At 44.5% G+C, this 26,817-nt stretch overlaps 1 protein-coding gene across 3 annotated transcripts in view; it reads right to left on the reverse strand.

Annotated features, from left to right (window-relative positions):
* Nucleotides 1-14,051, reverse strand: part of LOC137342215 (acyl-CoA dehydrogenase family member 10-like) — a 50,372-nt gene extending 36,321 nt beyond the window's left edge. For 2 of the 3 annotated variants that reach the window (XM_068006000.1, XM_068005998.1), the window contains exons 1-4: nt 11,566-11,673; nt 10,085-10,294; nt 5,370-5,518; nt 2,327-2,518 (exon numbers count right to left, since the gene is read on the reverse strand). In XM_068006000.1, the coding sequence (XP_067862101.1) occupies nt 2,327-2,518; nt 5,370-5,518; nt 10,085-10,294; nt 11,566-11,575 (561 nt within the window). In that variant the 5' untranslated portion in view covers nt 11,576-11,673. Of the gene's footprint in view, nt 1-2,326; nt 2,519-5,369; nt 5,519-10,084; nt 10,295-11,565; nt 11,674-13,751 lie in introns of those variants that run through there. The other variant, XM_068005999.1, reaches the window with a different exon arrangement.
* Between the last annotated feature and the right edge of the window lie 12,766 nt (nt 14,052-26,817).

Genomic DNA, 26,817 nt, shown 5'->3' on the forward strand with positions numbered 1-26,817 from the left:
TGATCAGAGGCCGGATCTCTGATGAACTATACAAATGACAGGGTTGGGAATTAACGATCAAGGTAAATTTATGAAAATATTAACTAACGTTCATTTATGCAAACAATAAGCACCCTTGGTTAAGTGGTTATAGTTGCGCAGAGAACAACAGGAGGCAGGAAAAATCAGAGAGCAAGTTATTATCTTAATGGCGAGAAACTGGAAAGTACTGCAGTACAAAGGGATCTGGGGGTCCTAGTGCAAGAAGATCAAAAAGTTAGTATGCAGGTGCAGCAGGTGATCAAGAAGGCCAACGGAATGTTGGCTTTTATTGCTAGGGGGATAGAATATAAAAACAGGGAGGTATTGCTGCAGTTATATAAAGGTATTGGTGAGACCGCACCTGGAATACTGCATACAGTTTTGGTGTCCATACTTGAGAAAAGACATACTTGCTCTCGAGGCAGTACAAAGAAGGTTCACTCGGCTAATCCCGGGGATGAGGGGGTGGACATATGAGGAGAGGTTGAGTAGATTGGGACTCTACTCATTGGAGTTCAGAAGAATGAGAGGCGATCTTATTGAAACATATAAGATTGTGAAGGGGCTTGATCGGGTGGATGCGGTAAGGATGTTCCCAAGGATGGGTGAAACTAGAACTAGGGGGCATAATCTTAGAATAAGGGGCTGCTCTTTCAAAACTGAGATGAGGAGAAACTTCTTCACTCAGAGGGTAGTAGGTCTGTGGAATTTGCTGCCCCAGGAAGCTGTGGAAGCTACATCATTAAATAAATTTAAAACAGAAATAGACAGTTTCCTAGAAGTAAAGGGAATTAGGGGTTATGGGGAGCGGGCAGGAAATTGGACATGAAGCTGAGTTCGGATCGGTCAAGGCCCTGTGGGTGGCGGAGCGGGCACAGGGGCTGAGTGTTCTTATAAGCAGATCAGGCTTTCAAACCCAAAAAATCTATTCATAACCCTCACCTTCATGTAAACAATTTGATAAATCTGGGGACATGACTTGTATGCTATTAGAAATCATATTTTACTGCTCAAAATGAAAAATCTCTTGCAATTTTTACACTTGTGTCACATACGCCTATTTATACAGAAATGAAGCAGACAAATTGAAAAGGGCACTGTGTTTCAACTGTACACTTGTCCTGTGAAATCATACCAGGGAGATCATTACAGTCCAGCCCCTAGACATTTATAACAGAATCAACACCCCTGCAGCCCTGAAACCTTCACACGTCTTCATAACCTTAAGCTCAATTTCTCCAACATTTTCCTCGCCAGCCTCCCATGCACATTGCCAAGTCATACAGAATTCTAAGACCTGCATCCCACACACAGCCCTGCCCATTCATCACCCTTGTCCTTGTCAACCTTCTCGGCTCAGAATTTCAAAATCATTAGTTTCAAATTCCTGACGGCTTTGATCCATTCTACCTCTGCAACCTTTCCCAGCTCAACAGTTCCAGCAGGCACCAGCTGCTCTTCTGATTCTGGAAAACTGGCCATTGCCTCTCCCTCTGGTCCATCAACAGACCAGTCATTAGCCCCCTGTACTCTGGAATTCTTTTCCTATGCCTCTTCATCTTGCTATTTCTCTCCCCTCCTTCTACAGCCTCCACAGTGCTTACCTCTATGACCTGGTCTTCAGTCACCTTCTCTAATTCTCTCCTTCCTGTCCAGACACCTGATCCCCCTGTAAAGCATCCTGACGCATCTCATTATGTGAGAAGTGCTATAGAAATGCAAGTTACTGCTGCTCACCAAACTTCTTGGGAGGTTCTATTGTAGAGTTCAGGAAAATAAACAGACACACACATACTTGCTTAACCAGCATTTCCCATCAATGGCAAGCGCAATACATGAGAAGCACAAGCGAGAATGTCCATTAAGACCATCTCCTAGACAAAAGTATGATGCTCACCGATACAGTGGAGATCCTTTTTTTTTGTATTTTCATCCCCTGTAGATGGAGCTAAAAGGTACACACACCTCACTTCCAGGTTGCCACCAACACTCTTGTAGCTGACCACTAAGAGGTGTCAGAGACCAACAAAGCATGACACGCCCCTGATTTTCCCTCTCCTTTGCTGAGGGATGCCACAGGCTCCACTTAGTGTTTCCTTGCTCAACGCAACTCCGATCAGGAAGTGAGTGGAGTAGGACACGAAGCGGAGTCTGTTCTCCACTCTGTGACACCGAGTGCCAGCACTCTAATGCTCAACATTGCTGCACCAATAAGTAGTTCTAATCATAGTTTTTCCTTACAAGCCTACGACAGAGATGCATGAAAAGAAATAAAATCCTGAAGTGTTTGATGAATTGTACTCACCACATCAAAGTGAAATTTCTCCACAGGCAAGAAACTCTGGCCCTTGAACCAGAAGTTATTGGTCAGTACAGCAGTTTGCAGTCCCTCCGCCCTGATACACTGGACTGCTTCACTCATTGCAGGACAAGTCTGATTAGTCAGTTGCCTTGTTAATTCTAATAAATAGGACTGGATTGGATTAGAGGTCTGAGTCTGTGTAAAGAAAAGGAAAACTGTTAGAGTTAGTGACAGAGAGGAACAATGTGAGAGCAAAAGAAAGTCAAGTAAGAGAAACAGAATAAGAAAAATAAAGAAAAAGAACAGGGAGAGCATGAACGACAATGGGTCAGCACTAACAAAAGTCTGAGTGTGTGAGACTGGGAAACCATTGATGAAAGAAAACAAAAGATGAGAGAGTGGTAGTGATTTGGAGGTAGGGACTGAGAGAGAGTGCACGTTTGCAAAACCAGGGAAACAGAGACGAGGAAGAGAGGGACAAAGATGCAGAAAGGAGGAGCAACATAGGGCTGAGACTTTGAGGTGTAGTGCACCGTTGGTAGATTATGAGTTTGTGTCTGCAATTCCCCATATCCCATGTTTCAGATATAGGCCATGTTGTCTGTCTAGTGTTGAAGTGAAGGGTGGCCAATCAAGTTGGGCAATTCACTCAGGAATGACAGGCCACTCAGACTTTCTAGTGGCTGGTTGCACAGCAGCACTGGGAACAGTGTTGAACAGAAAGGCATGAAGTGATTGCAGAGAAGGAACCAAAAAAGGAAGTGGTGAAGCAGGGATTTGTCTCTATGGAATAAAGACAAGACCCCAAAAGAGGCAATAATACAACAAGAGGAGATACAGGAAAAGAAAAACAGCAGAGGCATTATAAGTAAGCAAAACAAAGTGGAATTAAAAAAAAGGGATCTGTACCAGTGTGAATGGAAAGCAATGGAGCATTTTATGAATGCAAAATATGGGTAAATCACCCTACCACCAACACCTCACAGTGAACTCACATTCTTGCTCACCAAGCAGAAGAACAAGAACTGGGCAGTGAATGAAAAAGAGAGAAAGATGCAAGGGAAGCAGGGAGTGGCCAAGAACGGACAGGGAAAGCAGAGAACGATTTACCAGGACAGTCAATCCTATTCTCATTCAGTCTGAAGGCCTCAGTGTACCACATAAGCAGGTGTGTCAGTATTAATGCAAATTGTTCTTTACATGCTCTATTTCTGTACTGGATGCAGGAGGAAAGTATCGGAACTAGTCATAGCTGTCTATTTTCATATACAGGCCTCAAACAAAAGGGGATCTGAGAAAGACAGACAAAGCATATATTTGACGTCAGATTAAGAACTTACTTCTCCACCCAATTTTTTGCCCTTTTCTCCTGAAGAGACTGACACTTGTACCTTTTGACAAGTGGTTGCTCTTTGGACGTGAGCCTGCATAATGAGGCGAGTATGCAGGAAGCGACTCACAGCAGAGTCCAATCCTGTCCTCACTTAACATCTCTACATATGCAATCTCCAGTAGTGGAAACCCTGGCTGGCATTTTTTCCTTTTCTAAGCCCAGGCATTGTGAGGCCAATTATATGGATGTCAGTGCTGCTCCAATACAGATCAGGATCAAACCTGGGATCTTCTTGTTCTGTTCTGTTCTGTTTGACTTGGCAGTACAATGGGCAGTTCATTTCCCACTAAGTTGATTCAGACACTAATCCCCACTCCCAAGTCCATCTTCACAACAAAATGGAATTACTCCTTGCCTTTGTACTCTCTCTAGTGTATCAATGTCCTTTGGAAGTTAAGTGACCAGAAATGGTTAAAATACTGCACGTGGGGTATTTATTATTTTCTCTTCCGTTCCTATTATCTCTGAATATCATATCCAGGCTAGACTTCTAAGTCTTAACTGATCCCATACTAAAACCAGCCAGAGGAAAGTAAATATGGTCGAGTGACTGCCATTCTATGAGGGAAAACACTTCGCCTTCACTAAGCACTTCCAGCTGAGATCAGTAACTCTAGATTTTTTTTTATTAAATCAGGAAACCAAAGACCCAGAGTGCTGGAAACCTGAAGGTTGAAAGCAGGAGAGAAGAAAGGTAAACCAAGAAGCAGTGTTCGATGATGCCAAACATGGGGTTTAAGCCTGTAGGAGGAATGGAAGACAGAGGAAGGCAAGGAGCTTGAGGTCCTGAAACAGAATGTGTTAAAGTAAAATAGAAAGAAAGACTTGCATTTATATAGCGCCTTTCATGACCTCAGGACGTCCCAAAGCACTTTACAGCCAATGAAGTACTTTTTTGCAGTGTAGTCACTGTCGTAATGCAGGAAACGTGGCAGCCAATTTGCACAGGTCCCACAAACAGCAATGCGATAATGCCCAGATAATCTGTTTTTAGTATGTTGGTTGAAGAATAAATGTTGGCCAGGACACCGTGGGGAGCTCCCCTGCTCTTTGTCGAAATACTGGAGTATCAGCCCGGACTTTGTGCTCAAGTCTCTGGAGCGGGACTTGAACCCACAAACTTCTAACTCAGAGGCGAGAGTGCTACCCACTGACCCGTAGTAGACAACACAGAGTCTTGATTTCAACACAGTGGGAATGTATAGGGAGGATGAGCATATAGGATTGTGGTTGCAGCTTAGAAGAATCGAGACAAAAATGTTCAGAGGCACACTGGCCACAGTATTATCAATAAAAGACAGATAATTTGGAGGTGAACTAATAGGTCATGCTAAAGGGGCATACTGGGAAACCCGACTGCTTTTTTTCTGCTCCGTAATGCAGGCCACTGAGGCAGATTTCAGTACCACACTTATTGACCAAGCTGAAATCAGCTGACTCAGCACCAAACAGGAAAAAAAAACGTTGGACCTTTTCGGTTAGTAGGTCATTCACTAGGTGATTGGAGGAGCCTCGTGAGAGGGAACTAGACAGCCATGAGGAATACCTCAGCAACAGTCAGTTCCTCAGGAGAGGAGGGAAGAAAATTGGTGGGGGGAGTGGGAGAATTGTTATTTTAAACCAGAGACATCAGACTGAATATATAATACTTACTCCAGTCACCACTTCTTTGCTGCACACTTTTACAAGCTCCTCGTACGTCAGTTCTCCTATCATGCACCGGTCCCAGGCAATGCGTTTCTCTCCAGATAATATAGCTTTCCAGATCGATCCAGCAGGAAGATTATTCTGCAGCTCCCACTCTGAAGAACAGAAGGGGCACAGGTCATGGATTATAGAACATTGGAGGTGGAGGAGCTATAAAACCTGTAGACAGTCCTCTACAGCAAGGCTCCTTCAACTAATGCAGAACCAAAAAATGTAGCAAATTACAGAATTTACTATATTTCATATTTTCCTACCTACTGGAATATTTTAACTACAGGTATTCCACCCCACCCCCAACCCCGCACAGTTAAGAAAACAGAAAACCTTTTTCTGGTTCTTCACTACAAACACTCAAACCTTCCAGTAGGAAAGGTGCGAAAGCAGCCCAGGGATAAGTCTTTCCCTCCACCCACTTTGGTCCCTTCAAAGAATTGCTTGGCCTCAATTCATTACTTCCCTAATAATGGCACAGCTGAGATAAGGAACACAGAATTGCAGGTGCAACCCTTTGTCCTATCTCTCCATCTGTGAAATGATTCAAGGACATCTAGTTCTGTTCTATCTAACGTCATGCCCACTATTGTACGTTTTAAAAACCCTGCTTGACAGAGGTGTGATGTGATGTAGGTTAGATATCATACTCTAGCTGATGTAGAAGGCAGGCAGATTTGGTTGGGTTAGAGATATACTGAACAGGGGGCATTTTTCCCCCTTTTCATGTCAATTTCCACCAGTCTCCTGGAGTAGTTGACTCCTCGCTGGGGCATAGTTTCATGGATGCCCTCCAGCACCATGCCCAAGTGGCAATTATTCAAGTGTGAGCCTGGACAGTAAGTGCCCATATGCTATTCAACATCAGGATACTGTAGCATAGTGGTTATGTTACTGGACTAATAATCCAGAGGCTTGGGCTAATAACCCGGAGACATGAGTTCAAATCCTGCCATGGCAGCTGGGGAATTTAAATTCAGTTAATTAAATAAAATCTAGAATATAAAACTAGTAAAAGTAACGGTGACCATGAAACTACCGTATTGTTGTAAAAACCCATCTAGTTCACTAATGCCCTTTGGGGAAGGAAACCTGCCGTTCTTACCCAGACTGGCCTATATGTGACTCCAGACCTTCTCTCCATCATAAGGTCAGAAGGGGATGTTTGCTGATGATCGCACGGTGTTCAGTTCCATTTACAACCCCTCAGATAATGAAGCAGTCCGTGCCCGCATGCAGCAAGACCTGGACAACATCCGGGCTTGGGCTGTTGAATGGCAATTAACATTCACGCCAGACAAGTGCCAGGCAATGACCATTTCCAACAATAAATGAATCTAACCACCTCCCCTTGACATTCAAAGGCATTACCATCGGCGAATCCTCAACCATCAACATTCTGGATGTCACCATTGACCAGAAACTTAACTGGACCAGCCACATAAATACTGTGGCTACAAGAGCAGGTCAGAGGGTGGGTATTCTGCAGCAGTGACTCACCTCCTGACTCCCCAAAGCCTTTCCACCATCTACTAGGCAAAAGTCAGGAGTGTGATGGAATACTCTCCACTTACCTGAATGAGTGCAGCTCCAACAACACTCAAGAAGCTCGACACCATCCAGGACAAAGCAGCCCCATCCACCACTTTAAACATTCGCTCCCTCCATTACCGGCGCACCGTGGGTGCAGTATGTCCCATTCACAAGATGCACTGCAGCAACTCGCCAAGGCTTCTTCAACAGCACCTCCCAAACCAGTGACCTCTACAGTCTAGAAGGACAAGGGCAGCAGGTGTTTGGGAACACCACCACCTGCACGTTCCCCTCCAAGTCTCACACCATCTTGACTTGGAAATATATTGTTGATCCTTTCATCGTCGCTGGTTCAAAATTCTGGAACTCCCTACCTAAGAGCGCTGTGGGAGAACCTTCACCACATGGACTGCAGCGGTTCAAGGCGGCGGCTCACCACCACCTTCTCAAGAGCAATTAGGGATGGGCAATAAATGCTGGCCTTGCCAGCGACGCCCACATCCCATAAATGAATTTTAAAAAACTGGTGGCACTACAGCTAAGCCCAATGATCACAAGATTACAATAAATTATGAGGAAGGTCATCTTAATTCATCCATCCAGAAAAACCATACAACCCCCCCCCCCCCCCATTTCATCATCTAACTGTTCTTTTTAAATGATTCCATGGTTTTTGCCTCCACTCCTCTATCTGAAAATCCATTCCAAGTGATAATTACAGTGTGTGTAGAACTGGATAGCAGTCTTAAATTTACCTTTCACTAATTTGAACACATGTTCCTTTGTCCTACTCTTAATTTAATTTAAAGCAAAATTTCGGATTAACCTTTTCCATACCTATCCAATATACCTTTTTAAAAAAATTGGTTCATGGGATTTGGGCGTTGCTGGCAAGGCCAGCATTTATTGCCCATCCCTAATTGCCCTTGAGAAGGTGGTGGTGAGCCGCCTTCTTGAACCGCTGCAGTCCATGTGGTGAAGGTTCTCCCACAGTGCTGTTAGGGAGTTCCAGGATTTTGACCCAGCGACGATGAAGGAATGGCGATATATTTCCAAGTCGGGATGGCGTGTGATTTGGAGGGGAACGAGCAGGTGGTGTTGTTCCCATGTGCCTGCTGTTCTTGTCCTTCTAGGTGGTAGATGTCGCGGGTTTGGGAGGTGCAGACGAAGAAACCTTGGCGAGTTGCTACAGTGCATACTGTGGATGGTACACACTGCAGCCACAGTGTGCTGGTGGTGAAGGGAGTGAATGTTTAGGGTGGTGGATGGGGTGCCAATCAAGCGGGCTGCTTTGTCCTGGATGGTGTCGAGCTTCTTGAGTGTTGTTGGAGCTGCACTCATCCAGGCAAGTGGAGAGTATTCCATCACACTCCTGACCTGTGCCTTGTAGATGGTGGAAAGGCTTTGGGGAGTCAGGAGGTGAGTCACTCGCCGCAGAATACCCAGCCTCTGACCTGCTCTTGTAGCCACAGTATTTATATGGTTAAGTTTCTGGTCAATGGTGACCCCCAGGATGTTGATGGTGGGTGATTCGGCGATGGTAATGCCATTGAATGTCGAGAAGGTGGTTAGACGCTCTCTTGTTGGACATGGTCATTGCCTGACACTTGTCTGGTGCGAATGTTACTTGCCACTTATCAGCCCAAGCCTGAATGTTGTCCAGGTCTTGCTGCGTGCGGGCTCGGACTGCTTCATTATTTGAGGGGTTGCGAATGGAACTGAACACTGTGCAATCATCAGCGAACATCCCCATTTCTGACCTTATGATGGAGGGAAGGTCATTGATGAAGCAGCTGAAGATGGTTGGCCTCGGACACTGTCCTGAGGAACTCCTGCAGCAACGTCCTGGGGCTGAGATGATTGGCCTCCAACAACCACTACCATCTTCCTTTGTGCTAGGTATGACTCCAGCCACTGGAGAGTTTTCCCCGATTCCCATTGACTTCAATTTTACTAGGGCTCCTTGGTGCCACACTCGGTCAAATGCTGCCTTGATGTCAAGGGCAGTCACTCTCACCTCACCTCTGGAATTCAGCTCTTTTGTCCATGTTTGGACCAAGGCTGTAATGAGGTCTGGAGCCGAGTGGTCCTGGCGGAACCCAAACTGAGCATCGGTGAGCAGGTTATTGGTGAGTAAGTGCCGCTTGATAGCACTGTCGACGACACCTTCCATCACTTTGCTGATGATTGAGAGTAGACTGATGGGGCGGTAATTGGCCGGATTGGATTTGTCCTGCTTTTTGTGGACAGGACATACCTGGGCAATTTTCCACATTGTCGGGTAGAGCCAGTGTTGTAGCTGTACTGGAACAGCTTGGCTAGAGGCGCAGCTAGTTCTGGAGCACAAGACTTCAGCACTACAGCCGGGATGTTGTCAGGGCCCATAGCCTTTGCTGTATCCAGTGCACTCAGCCGTTTCTTAATATCACGTGGAGTGAATCGAATTGGCTGAAGACTGGCTTCTGTGATGGTGGGGATATCGGGAGGAGGCCGAGATGGATCATCCACTTGGCACTTCTGGCCGGAGATGGTTGCAAATGCTTCAGCCTTGTCTTTTGCACTCATGTGCTGGACTCCGCCATCATTGAGGATGGGGATGTTTACAGAGCCTCCTCCTCCCGTTAGTTGTTTACTTGTCCACCACCATTCACGACTCTATAAGGTCATCTCTCAGTTGAAAAGCCCAGGTTTCTCCAGTCTTTCCTCATAACTCCGACCCTTACCACTAGGAATCAGCCTCATGATTCCACTCTGCACTGCTTCCAGTGCATAAACATCTCCATTGTTTCTCAGAGACCAGAATAGTACCTTTCCCAACATCCAAAAGTGCCCACTTCAAGCAGGGATTATTGGATAGTATTCAGAAGAATCAACTGTGGCCAATTTTTCCCTCTCTAGTTCAAGGGCACTGAGGCAAATTGTACTGCCCCTACCACTATCCCAGCTGAGATCAGTTAATCCAGCACATATCAGAAATGATCCCTGGGATCTTCACAATCTCTGAGTCATGTGGGAGCAGCAATCTTTTTTGTGCACCCTGTTTTTAGATAAAATATGGCACTCCATTAATAAACCTGTAAAAGCTCACTTGTGAAGGATTTAATAAAAACAAATAAAAATTCTACAGAATTGCTCACCAGCAGCCAACCTGTACGGAGAAGGAATCAGAACTCCACCCATGTCAAAAATAACAGCCTTGTACTGCCGAGGGTTGGAGTGTTTCCATCGCGATGAAACCCACACTGAGACATATGGATATTTAAACAGGGACACAACTCTCTGTGCTCCGGCCAAGAAATACTGTGGAGCACGGAAAATTCCAGAGACAGACATGATGGTGGGAGCCACTGTGGAAAGAAACAGAGATTACAAAATGGTGCCACAAAAAAAAAGCAGCAAATATTTCTGAACAGAGAGCCTGAGAATTCTGAAGTCGCAACAGAAGGAACATTGGAATAGAAGACCCTAGGTCATACTTACCATCATTAGGGGGAAAAGAGTAAGGAGAAAGGAAACTGGCATGGAACTGACAGGGATAGGGGCTTAGATGGTGGAGTCCTTTTGTTTTCTTATTTCTATTACTATATCTGAAGCAACAAAGCCAACATCAGAACTGAAGCTATAATCCCACTCTCTGCCCCACTCATATCCTGACCTCGTCCAGCTTTGAACTCAGCAAAAGGTGACCATTCTATTCAGTTTGAATTACATCACACCACCACTACGTGGAACACACTGGTCAGTGTCCAAATTAGTGACAACAAAAAGAATCCCAAACTACGCTTGCAAACTTCCTGATCATCTGATCCCCTTAAGTAGATTCCAGCCTGTAACTCTAATGTCACCTGTGGCTCAGGGATAGCACACTCACCTCTGAATCAGAAGGTCATAGGTTTAAGTCCCTCTCCAGAGACCTGAGCACAAAAATCTAGGCTACCACTCCAGTCCAGTACTGAAGGAGTGCTGCACTGTCAGAGGAGTCGTCTTTTGGATAAGATGTTAAACCGGGGCACTGTCTGCCCTTTCAGGTGGACATAAAAAATGGCACCATTTCGAAGAAGAGCAGGGGAGTTCTCCCCAGTGTCCTGGCCAACATTTATCCCTTAACTGACATCAATAAAACGGATTATCCGGTCATTATCAAATTGTTGTTTGTGGGACCTTGCTGTGCATAAATTGGCTGTCACGTTTCCTACATTACAACAATGACTACATTTCAAAAGTACTTTATTGGCTGTTAAGCGCTTTGGGACATCCTAAGGTCATGCAAGGCGCTATATAAATGCAAGTTCTTTCTTTCTTGGGGTATTTGTTTCTATATATAAACCATCTGACTCACTCAATTAGATTCAAACCTATATTCAGCACTTGAGTATCCATTCTCTATTTACATCTGCATGTTTTAATTAGAAAATATAATTTGTTTATTCTATTGGAAGTTGATGTTCAGTGTGATACAGTAATATACTTGCCCTAACACTAAAATCAAATGCAGTTCTTATTATAATCCAAACACTACAAAATGGCCATTAAAATGCTCACAACAATAAGTAGCATATACATATATGATATATATATTAGGGCACAGAAGAAGGGAAAGGAATATTTTGCTACTCACCCTTTAACATAACCTTTTTTGTGGTCCTGGGGCATTCCCTGATTTGGAATCTTTTTGTCACTACCTATCTCACTAACTTGCCCAGTAGAGGGTGCTCACGTAATGCTCTATTCGTAGGTTGTAGTACTTTGGTCCCTGCACCATTAGATGGGGTTACCACCTTTGCAATTACATTCAGACCTGTCAAATTTTACCACAACAGTCCACAACATTTACCTGAGGAAGGAGGAAGCCTCCGAAAGCTTGTGAATTTCAAATAAAATTGTTGGACTATAACTTGGTGTTGTAATATTGTTTACAATTGTCAAATTTTACTCACTGGTAGGGCTATCAGAAACCTGCTTGTATAAATTTTCCACCGAAAATTAGGAATTTTCAAATCCCCAAGCCTGAAGATTTGAAAAAGAAAATCCAGACTTTTTGCAGCCTCCCTCTCGACTCCGGATCATCTATTACCTGCCACATAAAGGGCAGGTAAAGAAATCTTTCTTATGGCACTATTTGAGGGCGAAGCAAGTGAGTTGTCCTAGCCAATATGTATCCTTTAACCAACACCACCAAAACAAATTACCTGGTTATTCATCTCATTACTGTTTGCAAGACCTTTTTGTTTACAAATTGGCTGCCACATTTGCCTACAGAACATGACTACAACATCAAAAGTAATTAACTGACTGTAAAGTGCTTTGGGATGTCCTGAGAGGCACTAATATATCTGCCCAACCATCTTCAGCTGCTTCATCAATGACCTTCCCTCCATCATAAGGTCAGAGATGGGGATGTTCGCTGATGAGTGTTCACTTCCATTCGCAACCCCTCAAATAACGAAGCAGTCCGAGCCAGCATGCAGCAAGACCTGGACAACATCCAGGCTTGGGCTGATAAGTGGCAAGGAACATTCGCACCAGACAAGTGCCAGGCAACGACCATCTCCAACAAGAGAGAGTCTAACCACCTCCCCTTGACATTCAACGGCATTACCATCGGCGAATCCCCCACCATCAACGTCCTGGGGGTCACTATTGACCAGAAACTTAACTGGACCAACCATATAAATACTGTGGCCACGAGAGCAGGTCAGAGGCTGGGTATTCTGCGGCTAGTGACTCACCTCCTGACTCCCCAAAGCCTTTCCACCATCTACAAGGCACAAGTCAGGAGTGTGATGGAATACTCTCCACTTGCTTGGATGAGTGCAGCTCCAACAACACTCAAGAAGCTCGACACCATCCAAGATAAAGCAGCCCGCTTGATTGGCACACCATCCACCACCCTAAACATTCACTCCCCTCACCACCGGCACACAGTGGCTGCAGTGTACCATCCACAGAATGCAGTGCAGCAACTCGCCAAGACTTCTTCGACAGCACCTCCCAAAGCTTCTTCAACAGCACCTCCCAAACCCGCGACCTCTACCACCTAGAAGGACAAGAGCAGCAGGCACATGGGAACAACACCACCTGCACATTCCCCTCCAAGTCACACACCATCCCTACTTGGAAATATATCGCCGTTCCTTCATCGTTGATGGGTCAAAATCCTGGAACTCCCTTCCTAACAGCACTGTGGGAGAACTGTCACCACACAGACTGCAGCGGTTCAAGAAGGCAGCTCACCACCACCTTCTCAAGGGCAATTAGGGATGGGCAATAAATGCCAGCCTCGCCAGCAATGCCCACATCCTATGAACGAATAAAAAAACATTCTTTTTGTTTAAAATGTAGCCTTTAATACACAGCAGTACTAAAAAATAAATATAGCTCCCTCTATGTTTAACTGGGTTCACCATCTGTGTCATTTTTGCCAATCATATGTGTGATTCCTAACATCTGTCCAAGTTGACAGTTGTGTGCTGGCTAACAGTTTCTCACAATCCCACTTCTGTCTACCAATTCAGAAACAGGTGTTCACCATCCAATAATGCCTTACCTTTGTGACCACCTTGCATTAGTGCCAGGGAATCAGTTTTAGTATTGCAAAAACATAAAGTCACAACTCCTAAGCTGTACTTGTGAATTACATTGTGAGGGCACAATTCCAGTTTATAAATAGACCCTGTGGTTTGAAAATATAGACCTGCTCAATCTCACTCATTTAGTTTAAGAATATCATGTTTGATACGCCTCATTTCTAAAAAAAAAATCAATGCAACGCCATTTGCTTAAATAAATTGAAAACTCTCTCACTTTTTTTCAATCTTAAATGTCACTCTTTAGAGTTCGCTGCTATTGACAGTATTAATCACCGACATTTCCAACAAGCAGGAGTTGGGAACTTGTTCTTAATTCTCTAACTGGAACCTTCTGCTCCTTTATTCCCATTCAGATGCACTGCAGCACTACGGTTACAACCATCAAGTCATGTTTCCTTCACGTAGGCGTTCTCCCGTGTTTTAAACCCCCAATGCTGCTGAACTCGGGACTATCCCTTCACCTTCACCTGCCGAGGCCCGGTTGCGGTCGCACCTTCCCAACTGCGTCAACCCGGTGACCTCATCACCCCGCGACAGTGTTTCCGCGACGCAGGGCGCACGCTCAGCTAGGAAGTCGCACTCCGCCATCTTGGTAAAGGAAGGCCCACCGCCTGGGAAGTTTAGGTTGGAGGTTAGTATTAGAACCGGTTATAGATACGCACAAGAATGTGTGAATTCACCTTTACATGTTCAAATGTGAAACATGCTTTATAGAACTGTCAACAATAGAGAAATAGGCTTACGAATAGGACCAAAATATGTCAGCTGTGGCTCAGTACTTTCAAGTCTCATTCCAGAGGGGACATTTGTGGAATTCTCGTTCCATTCTCCATTACACTCTTACCTGTCTTCCAATTACATCAATACTGTTATGGCCATGTCAACTTTCTTGTTCCTTCTGATCGCATCCTTACTGTGATAAAAGCAAGCCTTGTATTCAGGTCTCCCATTCTAGCTAATTCTTTCCCAGGATCTCATAAGTTTTGAGCTTCACACCTGTGGTTTGTACTTTATTTGCCTGCTCGCAAGCAGCCTTCTAGTTCTCACTCAACAACTGCTAATGCAAAGACACTCAACTGCTGGGGATCCAAACTTTACATTAACACTTACAAACAGCGGGCAAGTGTCACGTGACCAGATGTCATACGATCAAACCTCCAAGAATACATCCAACAAGAGTTGGCAACCCTACCCCTGCCTTTTCACCATTAATAGGATGTGCCGTGGTGAATTTCTGGTGGCAACAGAGCATTGTGAGAGTATGGAATGACCATCTTCGAATTTAATTCTTGTTAGTAAACAGCTTACAGTACCTCTTCTACTCTTTGAGAAATGAGGGATCATATATAGAATAAAATTCCTACAAACTATTATTTAAAATTTTTTTTGTTAAGTTGCATATTTATCCTCACAAAACATTATTAAGGAACGTTCTGTTGTGCCTCTCCCTACTTCAGCACACCAAAAGGTGGCAACCCTAAGCCCAATGACCTGGACACCAGATACACATTTGATTCCTTACTTCATGTTCCCTATTAAGCCAGCTAACTTCCCATGATTGGAGATTGCTTGACACAGGTTGACCCATGTCAGCTATGATGCACAACCCCATGAGACTGTAACTCCCAGGATATGTTGCACTCCAGTGGATTCTTAAAGGAAGAGGCTTGTTTCTTGACATCACCTGTGGCGTTGTCTATGGTGAGACAGGAATTGCATTGTTGCAAGAGAAGAAACGTCTAAATGATGTCACAGTCCCTATTTCCATGTATTCATGGGTCCCTCCTGTTTAAGACAGGAACTATGTCCGCCCAAAAATCAGACCCCATGTTAAAGCAGTGGTAAGTGGGCGGAATTAACAGCTGCTTTGTTTTTGGATTTCTACTGCCCTGTTTTTGAATGCAGTTTAGTAACAAGGTGACATTGGCCCCTCATGTTTTACAGGGATTTACAACATCGTGCAGGCAACTCTGTCAGTGAGTGGGTATAAGCATTTTACTCTGAATTGTTTCATTTTGTATTGGTTTCTTGTGTTATAAGAGTTACATATATGGATATATCTCCAGGTGGCTGAAAAATCAAGATATCAGCTCAAACTAAGTTCACAAAACAATTTTAGCTTCTTCATTGGTCAGTCAATTTCTGCTACTTGCCAGTTTTGTAAAAATGGAGCGATTTGATTGCTCAATTTTCTACTCTTACCAACTGAATCAAACTGCTTTTTATTTGCTCGTGTCTAGCCAATGTGATATTTGATGTTAATTTAACAGATACTTCCCCATTGCAGCTAATCATTTATTTTGCTCTATGGTCATGTCCCTGAGAAGTGACACTTTGAGATGTGACACTTTTGGGGTGTTAAACGTCTGAGGCCACACATTCAGCTGTGATGCCTCAGAAAGGCACAATGCAACACATGTATGAAAGATGTAAGACTTTTAATCATATAAATAAAAACACTGGCACAATCACCATTTGGGACATTTGCGATTTTCAACACCAATATTTTCAGTTTTGAATGTCTTGTTTGTATCTGTTTTTTGTTTTTGTTTTGAAGCTGTGGCCCAGATTTTATTGCGGGGCTGGATCAATCCGTGCGAGCCACTACTGCTCCCCCACTCAGGCCTCCAATTAAAATAGCAGATTGGCGCCCCATGACATCATTGGAGCCCGATCGCGTATTTAAAGAGAACCTCTCCGGCTTGGGGACAGTAGGAACATAGGAACAGGAGTAGGCCATTTAGCCCCTCGAGCCTATTCCGCTATTTAGTGAGATCATGGCTAATTTGTGACCTAACTCCATATACCCGCTGTAGCCCCATATCCCTTAATACCTTTGGTTAACAAAAATTTATCAACCTCAGATTTAAAATTAACAATTGAGCTAGCATCAACTACCATTTGCAGAAGAGAGTTCCAAACTTCTACCACCCTTTGCGTGTAGAAGTGTTTGTTAACTTCACTCCTGAAAGTCCTGGCTCTAATTTTTAGACTCTGTCCCCTAGTCCTAGACTCCCCAACCAGCGGAAATAGTTTTTCTCTTATCTACCTATCAATTCCCCTTAATATCTTGAAAACTTCGATCAAATCACCCTTTAATCTTCTAAATTCCATGGAATACCACCCTGGTTTGTGTAATCTTTCCTCGTAATTTGGAGCCCAGGTATCATTCTAGTAAACCTACGCTGCACTCCCTCCGAGACCAATGTATCCTTCCTAAGGTGCGGTGCCCAGATGTTCTTGTCGCTGTCAAATTTTAAATTGCAAGCGGTCAGATCGGGATGGGAAAGGAGTGGGCAAATCCCCCAGACGGGGGGAGTTAATGTTTTAGATGTACATTAAAAAAATTGAAGTATGATATGAAGATTGATACGTTATATCATTCTTAAAACCCAACTATTTGACCAAGTTGTCAGTTGCCTTTCTAATATCTTTTTTGGCCCAGCGTCCATTTTTGTCTGATTACACATCTATTGAGTGTTTTGGGGCATTTTTCTAGGTTAAAGGTGCTATATAAATGCAGTTTGTTGTTATCTGCTGTTGCAGACTAAGCCTACTGCGCCAACTTGGTTCTGCCAGGCAACCTAGATGCTGCTTGGTTTTTGCAATTCCCCATACAACAAGCATAGATCTCAATGTCATCCATGTAAATTATTAAACTTCAGTGGCACACACACATCATAATTTGTGCCATGTTGTTTCAATGTCATATAATCAGGTTTTTTTTGAGAGATTAACCTTTACTGCATTATTTTGACCAATCTTGTATGTTTTAAGGTGTTATTCTCTTATATTTTGATCTCACCGCCAACTTCAGTACAAAAAAAAAGGATAGAAAAACTATGAATCATCACACGTGTCTGTGTTATTCATGGACTATGTGCACCACCCACTTTTACTTCCACTTTACACCTGTCTGCTCAAAGGAAGCCAATATGGGTGACACACATACTCCATGAATGGTCTTCAAATAGCTAAGGATAAAGTTGAAAGAGGCCTAGGAGTATTAATAGACTCAGTGCTCGGCAGGTCCAACCAATGCAGAGCAACAAAGCCAATATAATATTGAACCACAGGAAAACAGTAGAATAATAAGTCAGAAGAAATTGTGATCAGACTGTACATTGCTCTGGTCAGACCAGACCTTGAGTACAGAGTCCAATTGTGGCCACCAAGCATCAAGAGACATATTCCTGTGCCGAGAAGAGCCATAATCCCCTAATGTCAAAGGTCAGTGTTATGAGGAAACACTGGAGAAATGGGCTTTTCAGTCTGGAAAGAAGGTGCCTGGAAGGTGATTTTATTGAGGTATACAAGATAATTAAGGGAATGGAAAACCTAATTCCACATTGTTACTTTGGGATTGATTTTAACCCTACCCCCTGGCGGAAACCGGGCGAGTAGGCATTTTAAATCGACCGGTTGACTTACCCGCTGATGTCTCGCCTGGAGCTGTCTTCAATTTGAACCTGCTCTTCTGAGCAAGTGGCAAAGGCACCCATCTGAAGCCAGTGGGATACCTTGTTTAAATATGCCGATCGGGGTCCGATTAAATCATTGGGCCCAATGTGATTTTAAGTCTGACCTGAGCGGGGAAGCTGCTGGGGCTTACAAATGAGAGGAAGATCAGAAGCAGAAGAGGCCATTTAAGGTAAACATTTTACTTGTCTTTGTGGGCCCCGGAATAGCAGTTACTTATTATGGCTCCGCTCCCCCATTAAAATCAATGCCTAGCGCAAATTTGCTGAATGAATGTTGCTTTGATCACCGCTGCCACTTAGACTGTTAAAGAAGGTTGTTGGTGAGCCCTTAGTGACTTGGTAGCGGCGTGAATTAATGAACCTACCATGCTTTACAGTCATAATCAAAGCAAATCCATTGCACCCGTAGTAATCAGATTTAAATGTATAGTGTGGTTCATAATATGCTGTGTTTATATATAATAAAATAAAACTGACAACACTTATTTCTGAGCCATAATCTCCAACATCAAATGCAGACAGGACTCAAAAAAAAATCATGTTTTTTTTACTGTGTTTATTAATTTATTCTAAAGGCAATTCACAAAATATTTTACAAAAAAAGTACACTTTTCAAAAACCGAATACCTGGAATTTATATGCTTACAAACACTGAGTTCAATAAGGTTTATAACAAGATAGAGCCAAAAAAGATGCACCTCATACAGATAAGTTTTGTCCTAACACCAATTACTGATCACTGCATCACTTTACATGAAAAGCAAATTCCAGATAGCAGATGTGGAAAGCTCTTGATAACTCAGGAATGGTTAGCAAAATTACTTAACATCAATAAAACAGTATTGGATTCATTTGATTAATGATATCATCACTGTGAAGCAATTTAAAGTTCAAATAATAGTGTAATTTGCTGTTAGACCTGGACAATGTAAGCAAGTAAAGTTATTTAGACGATATAAAGCCTTGCAATATTGGCATTTCTTTGGATAATCAGTTAATGGCATCTCGTTTTAATTGTCTGCCCTTTGTGATCAATAAACTGCTTCATAAAGTCGATTTGGAATTTGCTTTAGGAAGATACTACACAGTTCATTGCCTACAGATTTCTGCAGTGACTTATAACCTTCTCATATCACAACAACGATGGCTATAGTACAGGGTTATACAAGCACAGATGTAGCGAGCTCTCTGACCCTGAAAGACACCTCTAGTCCATTAAAGCAACAAAACTTCCTAAAATATATTAACTAAATTACTCAGCGTATCCTTTGGAGAGAGTGAGCGTGACTGCATCCAGAATTGTCCAGGTCCGTGATGTTTTCCATAGAGTGCTAAGTCACTGGTTTTAGAAGTGCCATTTCTTCTCCAATATCTTGAGCCGCGATTGGAGAAATAAATTAATTTTCAAGAAATGAATAGGATTCCCCAATTGATGGTTGTTGGAGGCCAATCATCTCAGCCCCAGGGCATTGCTGCAGGAGTTCCTCAGGGCAGTGTCTTAGGCCCAACCATCTTAAGCTGCTTCATCAATGACCTTCCCTCCATCATAAGGTCAGAAATGGGGATGTTCGCTGATGATTGCACAGTGTTCAGTTCCATTCGCAACCCCTGAAATAATGAAGCACTCCGAGCCCGCATGCAGCAAGACCTGGACAACATCCAGGCTTGGGATCATAAGAGGCAAGTAACATTCACGCCAGACCATCTCCAACAAGAGAGAGTCTAGCCACCTCCCCATGACATTCAACGGCATTACCATTGCCGAATCCCCCACCATCAACATCCTGGGGGTCACCATTGACCAGAAATTTAACTGGACCAGCCGTATAAATACTGTGGCTACAAGAGCAGGTCAGAGGCTGGATATTCTGCGGCGAGTGACTCACCTCCTGACTCCCCAAAGCCTTTCCACCATCTACAAGGCACAAGTCAGGAGTGTGATGGAACACTTTCCACTTGCCTGGATGAGTGCAGCTCCAACAACACTCAAGAAGCTCGACACCATCCAGGACAAAGCAGCCCGGTTGATTGGCACCCCATCCACCACCCTAAACATTCACTCCCTTCACCACCGGCACACAGTGGCTGCAGTATGTACCATCCACAGGATGCACTGCAGCAACTCGCCAAGGCTTCTTCGACAATACCTCTCAAACCTGCGATCTCTATCACCTAGAAGGACAAGAGCAGCAAGTACATGGGAACAACACCACCTGCACGTTCCCCTCCAAGTCACACACCATCCCGACTTGGAAATATATCGCCGTTCCTTCATCGTCGCTGGGTCAAAATCCTGGAACTCCCTTCCTAACAGCACTGTGGGAGAACCTTCACCATACGGACTGCAGCGGTTCAAGAAGGCGGCTCACCACCATCTTCTCAAGGGCAATTAGGGATGGGCAATAAATGCTGGCCTCGCCAGCGACACCCACATCCCATGAATGAATAAAAAAAAAATCATAATTCAGGTGAAACGAACAAGTATTTATATTTGCAATTACATAGACAAGTACCTGGCTGGTGAGAATTAGTATCTGAAGTTTCTAGAACAAGAACAACTGAGCAAAATCGACGTGTGTATGGGAGGGAGAGTGAGAGATTAGGTAAGAAATATGAAAAAAATATACAGCTGGGATTAGATCAGACCAAAACTCAAAATATTTAAATTCTTTTGTAAAACAATATCCTTATTGTTTTAATTATGGACACATTGGACTGAAGCTGGCCAAGTTTCAAAAACCTTTGTATGTAGTCCAATCTTAGGTGACACTGCGTAACAATTTTTGTGTGTGGTTCTGTGACTCCAGTTTGCTCAACACAGATAAAGGCCTTGATGGAACTGTTGAATCAACACATTTCAGCTTTATCTACAAATATTTAATTTCCAAATTTGATGTATATGTGAAATCAGAAAAACAGACAGCCTGGCGCAATAAAATCTGTCTGTTATCTTAATGACTAGTTTCGGGTTGTCAAGGCCTTGCAGGCAGCATCAGTCTTTCTGTCTTTAAGCTTTTAATTTTAGTTTAGTTTATCAATTAGATCATGATTAATTAGTGAATAAAACTTCAAATACTGGAAATACATGTTCGTATCATACTCCTCATTCTACAGGAGGAGAGGTGTTAACTAGATTATAAATTAGTTAATACCTTCCTTAAGAGGGTTGAGGAATTATATATGGATGCATTAAGCATTGCGACAACACAGTCATTTTCAGCCTTAAATGGCCCCCTGCCATTGCAACTTTCAATTCAGAACAAAACAAAAACTGTTTTTATATTGTTCTTTTAATTCTGTGCTGAGAGCCCAGCTTCAGTGAGCCCGCTCCTAACGTTTATGCGGTTAAATTCCATTCTCAATAGCCCAGTGGGAGACTCACAGACTTAGGTTCTGCCACTAAGCTATAGAAAACAAAAACAACTTGCATTTATACAGCACTGTTAATGTAATAAAACGTCTCAAGGGCTTCACAGGAGCATTATCAAACAAAATTTGACACTGAGCCACCTAAGGAGATATTAGGACAGGTGACCAAAAGCTTGGTCAAAGAGGTAGGTTTTAAGGAGCTCCTTAAAGAGAGACAGAGAGGTCTAGGGAAGGAATTCCAGAGCTTATGGCTTAGGCAACTGAAGGCACAGCCGCCAATGGTGGAGTGATTAAAATCGTGGATGCGCAAGAGCAAGAATTGGAAGAGCGCAGAGATCTTGGAGGGTCGTAGGGCTGGAGGAGGTTACAGAGAAAGGGAGGGGCGAGGCCATGGAGGGATTCGAAAACAATGATGAGAATTTTAAAATCCAGGAGTTGCCGGACCGGGAGCCAATGTAGGTCAGTGAGCACATGGGTGATGAGTGAACGGGTCTTGGTGCGAGTTAGGATACGGGCAGCAGAGTTTTGGATGAGCTCAAGTTTATGGAGAGTGGAAGAAGGGAGCCCGGACAGGAGAGCAATGCAATAGTCGAGTTTAGAGATAATAAAGGCATGTGTGAGGATTTCAGCAGCAGATGAGCTGAGGCAGGGGCGGAGACAGGCAACGTTGCGGAGGAGGAAGTAGGCAGTTTTGGTGATGGAGCTGATATGTAGTCGGCAGCTCATCTCAGGATAAAATAGGACGCTAGGATTGTGAACATTCTGGTTCAGCCTCAGACAGTGGCTAGGGAGAGGGATGGAGTCAGTGGCTAGGGAACGGAGTTTGTGGCAGAGACCAAAGACAATGGCTTTGGTCTTCCAAATATTTAGTTGGAGCATATTTTTGCTCATACAAGCAATGTGACAAATGGGAGATAGTGAAAGGGTTGAGAGTGCTGGTGGTGACGTAGAGCTGGGTGTTGTCAGTGTACACGTGGAACCTGACGTGTTTTCGGATGATGTCGCCAAAAGGCAAAATGTAGATGAGAAATAGGAGGGGGCCAAGGATAGATCCTTGGGGAACTCCAGAGGTAACGGTGCGGGAGCAGAAAGAGAAGCCATTGCAGGTGATTCTCTGGCTATGACTGGATAGATAAGAATGGAACCAGGCGAGCACAGTCCCATCCAGCTGGATGATGGAGGAGAGGTGTTGGAGGAGGATGGTGTGGTCAACTATGTCAAAGGCTGCAGACAGGTCAAGCAGGATGAGGAGAGATAGTTTACCACAGACACAGACACAGTCACATAGGATGACATTTGTGACTTTGACAAGAGCCTTTTCAGTCCTGTGGTAGGGGCGGAAACCTGATTGGAGGGATTCAAACATGGAGTTGCGGGAAAGATGGGGACGGATTTGGGAGCCGACAACACATTCATGGACTTTGGAGGGGAAAGGGAGGTTGGAGATGTGGTGGTAGTTTGCAAGGACAGAGGGGTCAAGGGTGGGTTTTTTGAGGAGGGGGGTGATAACGGCAAATTTGAAGGGGAAGGGGACAGTACCTGAGGAGAGGAAACCTTTAACAATATCAACTAACATGGGGGCCAGGAAGGATTGCAGTTTGGTGGGAATAGGGTCGAGGGAGCAAGGAGTTGGGTCTCATGGTCAAGATGAGCTTGGAGCGGGCATGAAGATGTGAATTCAAGGCTAGGGCAGGGGGAACCTTAGAGGAAGTTTGGCTTGGTAGGCTAGGGGAAGGGAGGGAAGCGGCAAAGGCAGCTGAATGTATAATCTCAATCTTAGTGACAAAGAAGTCCATGAGCTCCTCGCATTTATTGTTGGAGGTGAGGGTGGACGAGGCAGGGGAAGAAGGGTTTGAGAAGACGGTTTGTAGTGAAGAGAAGCCGGGGGTTACCTTTTCATTCCAGGATGATCCTGGAATAGCGAGCAGTTTTGGCAGTTTGGAGCAGTTTTAAATAAATCCAAGATCATAAATGCCAGGAACAGGCTCGGAGATGCTGAATCCAAATTAAAAGAATGGTATAAAAGTACAGTTCCCACCGCCTATAGCTGGCACGTTGGTGCTAACGCAATTTTCCCGTTATATGGGTTGGACGGTTTAAAGGGGTGGCACTAAGACTGTAGTAAATCACTAACTAAACAAGACTGTATGCAGCGTAACTAGCTTTATTTAAACCACACCTGCTTAAAAAGTTAATTACATATGTTAAAAAATGTTTTAAAAATCTACATTAAAAATATTATTGAATAGAAATTTACACCACTGTGGTCCTACACGTCTCCGTCACACAACTCTGGAATCTGATTCTGGCAGTATGAACGCCAAACTATGTCACCTTTGTGAGGGCCTCCCAGTCTGTTTTTAATAATGGGTGCTGCCCCATAGCACGCTGCAATATGAGAACTGCAGAGCGAACATCAGTTTGCATTACCAGAATCTTTTCATTTTGGACTCGCATCGCACCCACCACCACTCCTGTGTCATCAATGTCAGATTGAGCCAAGCGACGCAGTCACCAAGGTGATACTGCTGAGAGAGTTAAATATACAAGGGAATTGCACAGTAACGAGGTGCGAAGTACTGAGTAAACACCTGTTTCTGCCTGAAATACACAGAGCACTTAACACACTGTAAGCGGCAACTTTATAATTGACTAATGGAAATGGGAAATGGTTTACCCTTTTCTTGTTGATTGAAACGATTGCCCGATTTAAATGTGGGAGTTTAAGTGGTTTGACTAACACATCAAAGATGAGGGAGACCATTCTGCCCATCAGCTCATCCTTTCATTACAAATTTAAGCCTTCCCTTCACAGCATCTAACTCGCTAGAATGATTCCAGAGTTTTTGCTCCCACTACCCTCCCTATATCATTCTGGAATTAATCACTGTGAAGTAGTGCTTCCTGGCATTAGTTCTTGAAATTCTCTTTTACTAGTTTGTACCTTTGTCTCGTAGTCATGTTTCTACTTGAGATAGTCCTTCAGATTAACCTTTTCTATTCCACTTACTATTTTATATGGACTCCTGTCATTGGTATCCTTTCAAGGCAGAAGGGTCTGAGTTTTCTAATCTTTCCTTATTACCCAGTCCTCAGACACAAGGGGCATGATTTTAGCGTGGCAGCGGGATCTCGGGGGTGGGGTGGGGGTCAATGTGCGCGTGGGAAACCCGGAAAAAATTTCCTATCTTTTTGCACGCAATCGCGGCTTAATTGAAGGCCCTTAATGTGGCTTCTGAGTTTGGCGTCCCCACGCTGCGCAGCGGGCGCACTGTGCACCCAAATGACATGCTGGCAGCTGGAGTATTTAAAGGGCCATTGCAAGCATGGCTTTTGTGGGAGAAAGAAAAAAATTAAAACGATGGAGCAGCAAATGGGATAGCCAGCACCCAGGTTCAATGTCTCCGCACTTGAGTTGCTACTGGCTGGCGTGAGGAGCAGGAGGGAAATGCTGTATCCGGCGGGCAGGAGGTAACGCCCTGCATCTGCCACCAAGAGGGTGACAGAGGAGGTATCCAGCAGCACCAATGTCTCCCAAACTTGGGTGCTGTGCAGGAATTGCTTCAGTGACTTAAGCAGGTCAGGAAAAGTGAGTACACTTACCGATTCACCTGCATTCTGTGGTGCACACCCCCCCCCCCTCGCACTCTGCCCTTCGAAGCCTACACCATCACATCACTCCTCACACCCACTTAATGCTCAGTGTCAAGTGACCTTCACTTTCTGTGCACTTCCTCTTCTCCCCATTTGTGCACCCCCACTCCCACTCCCCCCAATCCTGGTGCAATGTGATCCATCTGTCTGGTAGTCACGCTCTGATGCATCCCTTTCATTGTCAGCCTCACACAATCCAATTCATCGATTGGATGACCCCGTCACCCTCATTCATTCACATGCCTGTACTTTCTCCCCTTGTAGGAGGAGTGCAAAATGCGAGGGAGAGGACAAGGACTGGAGGGGGGCGTCCACAAATCGTGGCTCTCACAGTGTCGGAGGAGGCGGCCTTGGAGCTGAGTGGAATGGTGGAGTGCCGGGTCGGGGATGCCGAGACTGGAACCCCGCAAACGTCTGGTGACAGAACTTTAACATTCCTCACACACAACATGAATTGATGTTATCAATGATTGACCTGTTGCACACCTCAATATGCTCATTGCAAACTCACTTCTGCAGAAATGTTAATATTGCCTTATGTTCTCTTCCTGGGATCAATGAGGAGGCACGAGCCATGGAAGAAGGCGATTCCTCAGAGGAGCCCCATTCCTCTGAGGTTACACCGTAACATCAAATCCAGCCATGCACCAGCACAGATACTGGCACTTCGGTGGGTCCTGTTAGGCAGATTGTTGGGCTGTCACCTGGTGATTCAACAGTCACAAATGAGCACGAGCAGACACTAGTGGCTGGGCCAGCTGTGGAGAGTCCGCGTCGGTGGTGGTTGGGGGGGGGGGACGCGGGGCGCGGATTCCTCTCCAAGCTCTGCTCAGCTGGACCCAGATGATCAACCCCGGGGGGACATTGTTGAAATTGAGAATGATAGAGGTACAGCTCCACTGTTGTAAGGTAATGGAAAAGGTGTCACTCACACACTCTATAATAGTGGATAGGATGGAGGAGTCCAACTCCATCGCTAATGGATTGGTGGTGCTGGTTAAGTGCGGAAATGTCTTCAATGGAGAGAGTGGCAGCCTCCATTGAGCTTCAAGCATGGCTCTCTAATGAGTCCATGCGGGCCATGACAACAGCAGTGCGAACTCTGGATGCCAATATGTCTGCCACCTTAAACAGGCAGACAGAAACATTATCCGTGGCCTTAGAAAGCGCCACATCTCATCAGGCTGCCGTCCAGCAGAGTGGTGGGAATCATGTTGCACCGGCCTGGGAGAGGGATGATGGCAAAAGGGGGCATGGAAGTGGAGACTCCACTCAAAGTGCTCCCACATCTCACATGTGGCCCCCCTCTCAACCAGTACTCACAATGCTGCCTCTTCTCCCGATGTCTGAGCCTGCTTCTGCACGTGTGCAGGTGGGGCAGTCTTTGGCTGGGCCCTCACAGGCTCCAAAACCCAGAGGTCGTAGGCCGAAAGCATCTAAGGAGTCAGGGCAGGGATCTGAGCACCCTGCCAGTACCTCTGCTGAAGCCATAGGGGATGCACCACATAGAAGTGGTAAGAAGAGGAAGTGTAATGTTTTATAATTACGAAGGGTATGCACAAGGGTGTCAGAGAGAATGTGATGTTTTCATTTATATTTGTTTTTTGTTAAATTCCAGGTGGTCTGAGTACTTGACTATCTTCACTTTGCAGATCTCCTTATGAGAATCTATCAAATACAAGTGACTCCCTGGCATCACGAGCAGCCAGGTGAGCTGCTGCTCTGCTGATGAGTTCCTCATCTTCATCCTCCGCCTCAATGTTGATGGCAGATGCA

The sequence above is a fragment of the Heptranchias perlo genome, chromosome 25, assembly GCF_035084215.1.
Source record: "Heptranchias perlo isolate sHepPer1 chromosome 25, sHepPer1.hap1, whole genome shotgun sequence".
NCBI lineage: Eukaryota > Metazoa > Chordata > Chondrichthyes > Hexanchiformes > Hexanchidae > Heptranchias > Heptranchias perlo.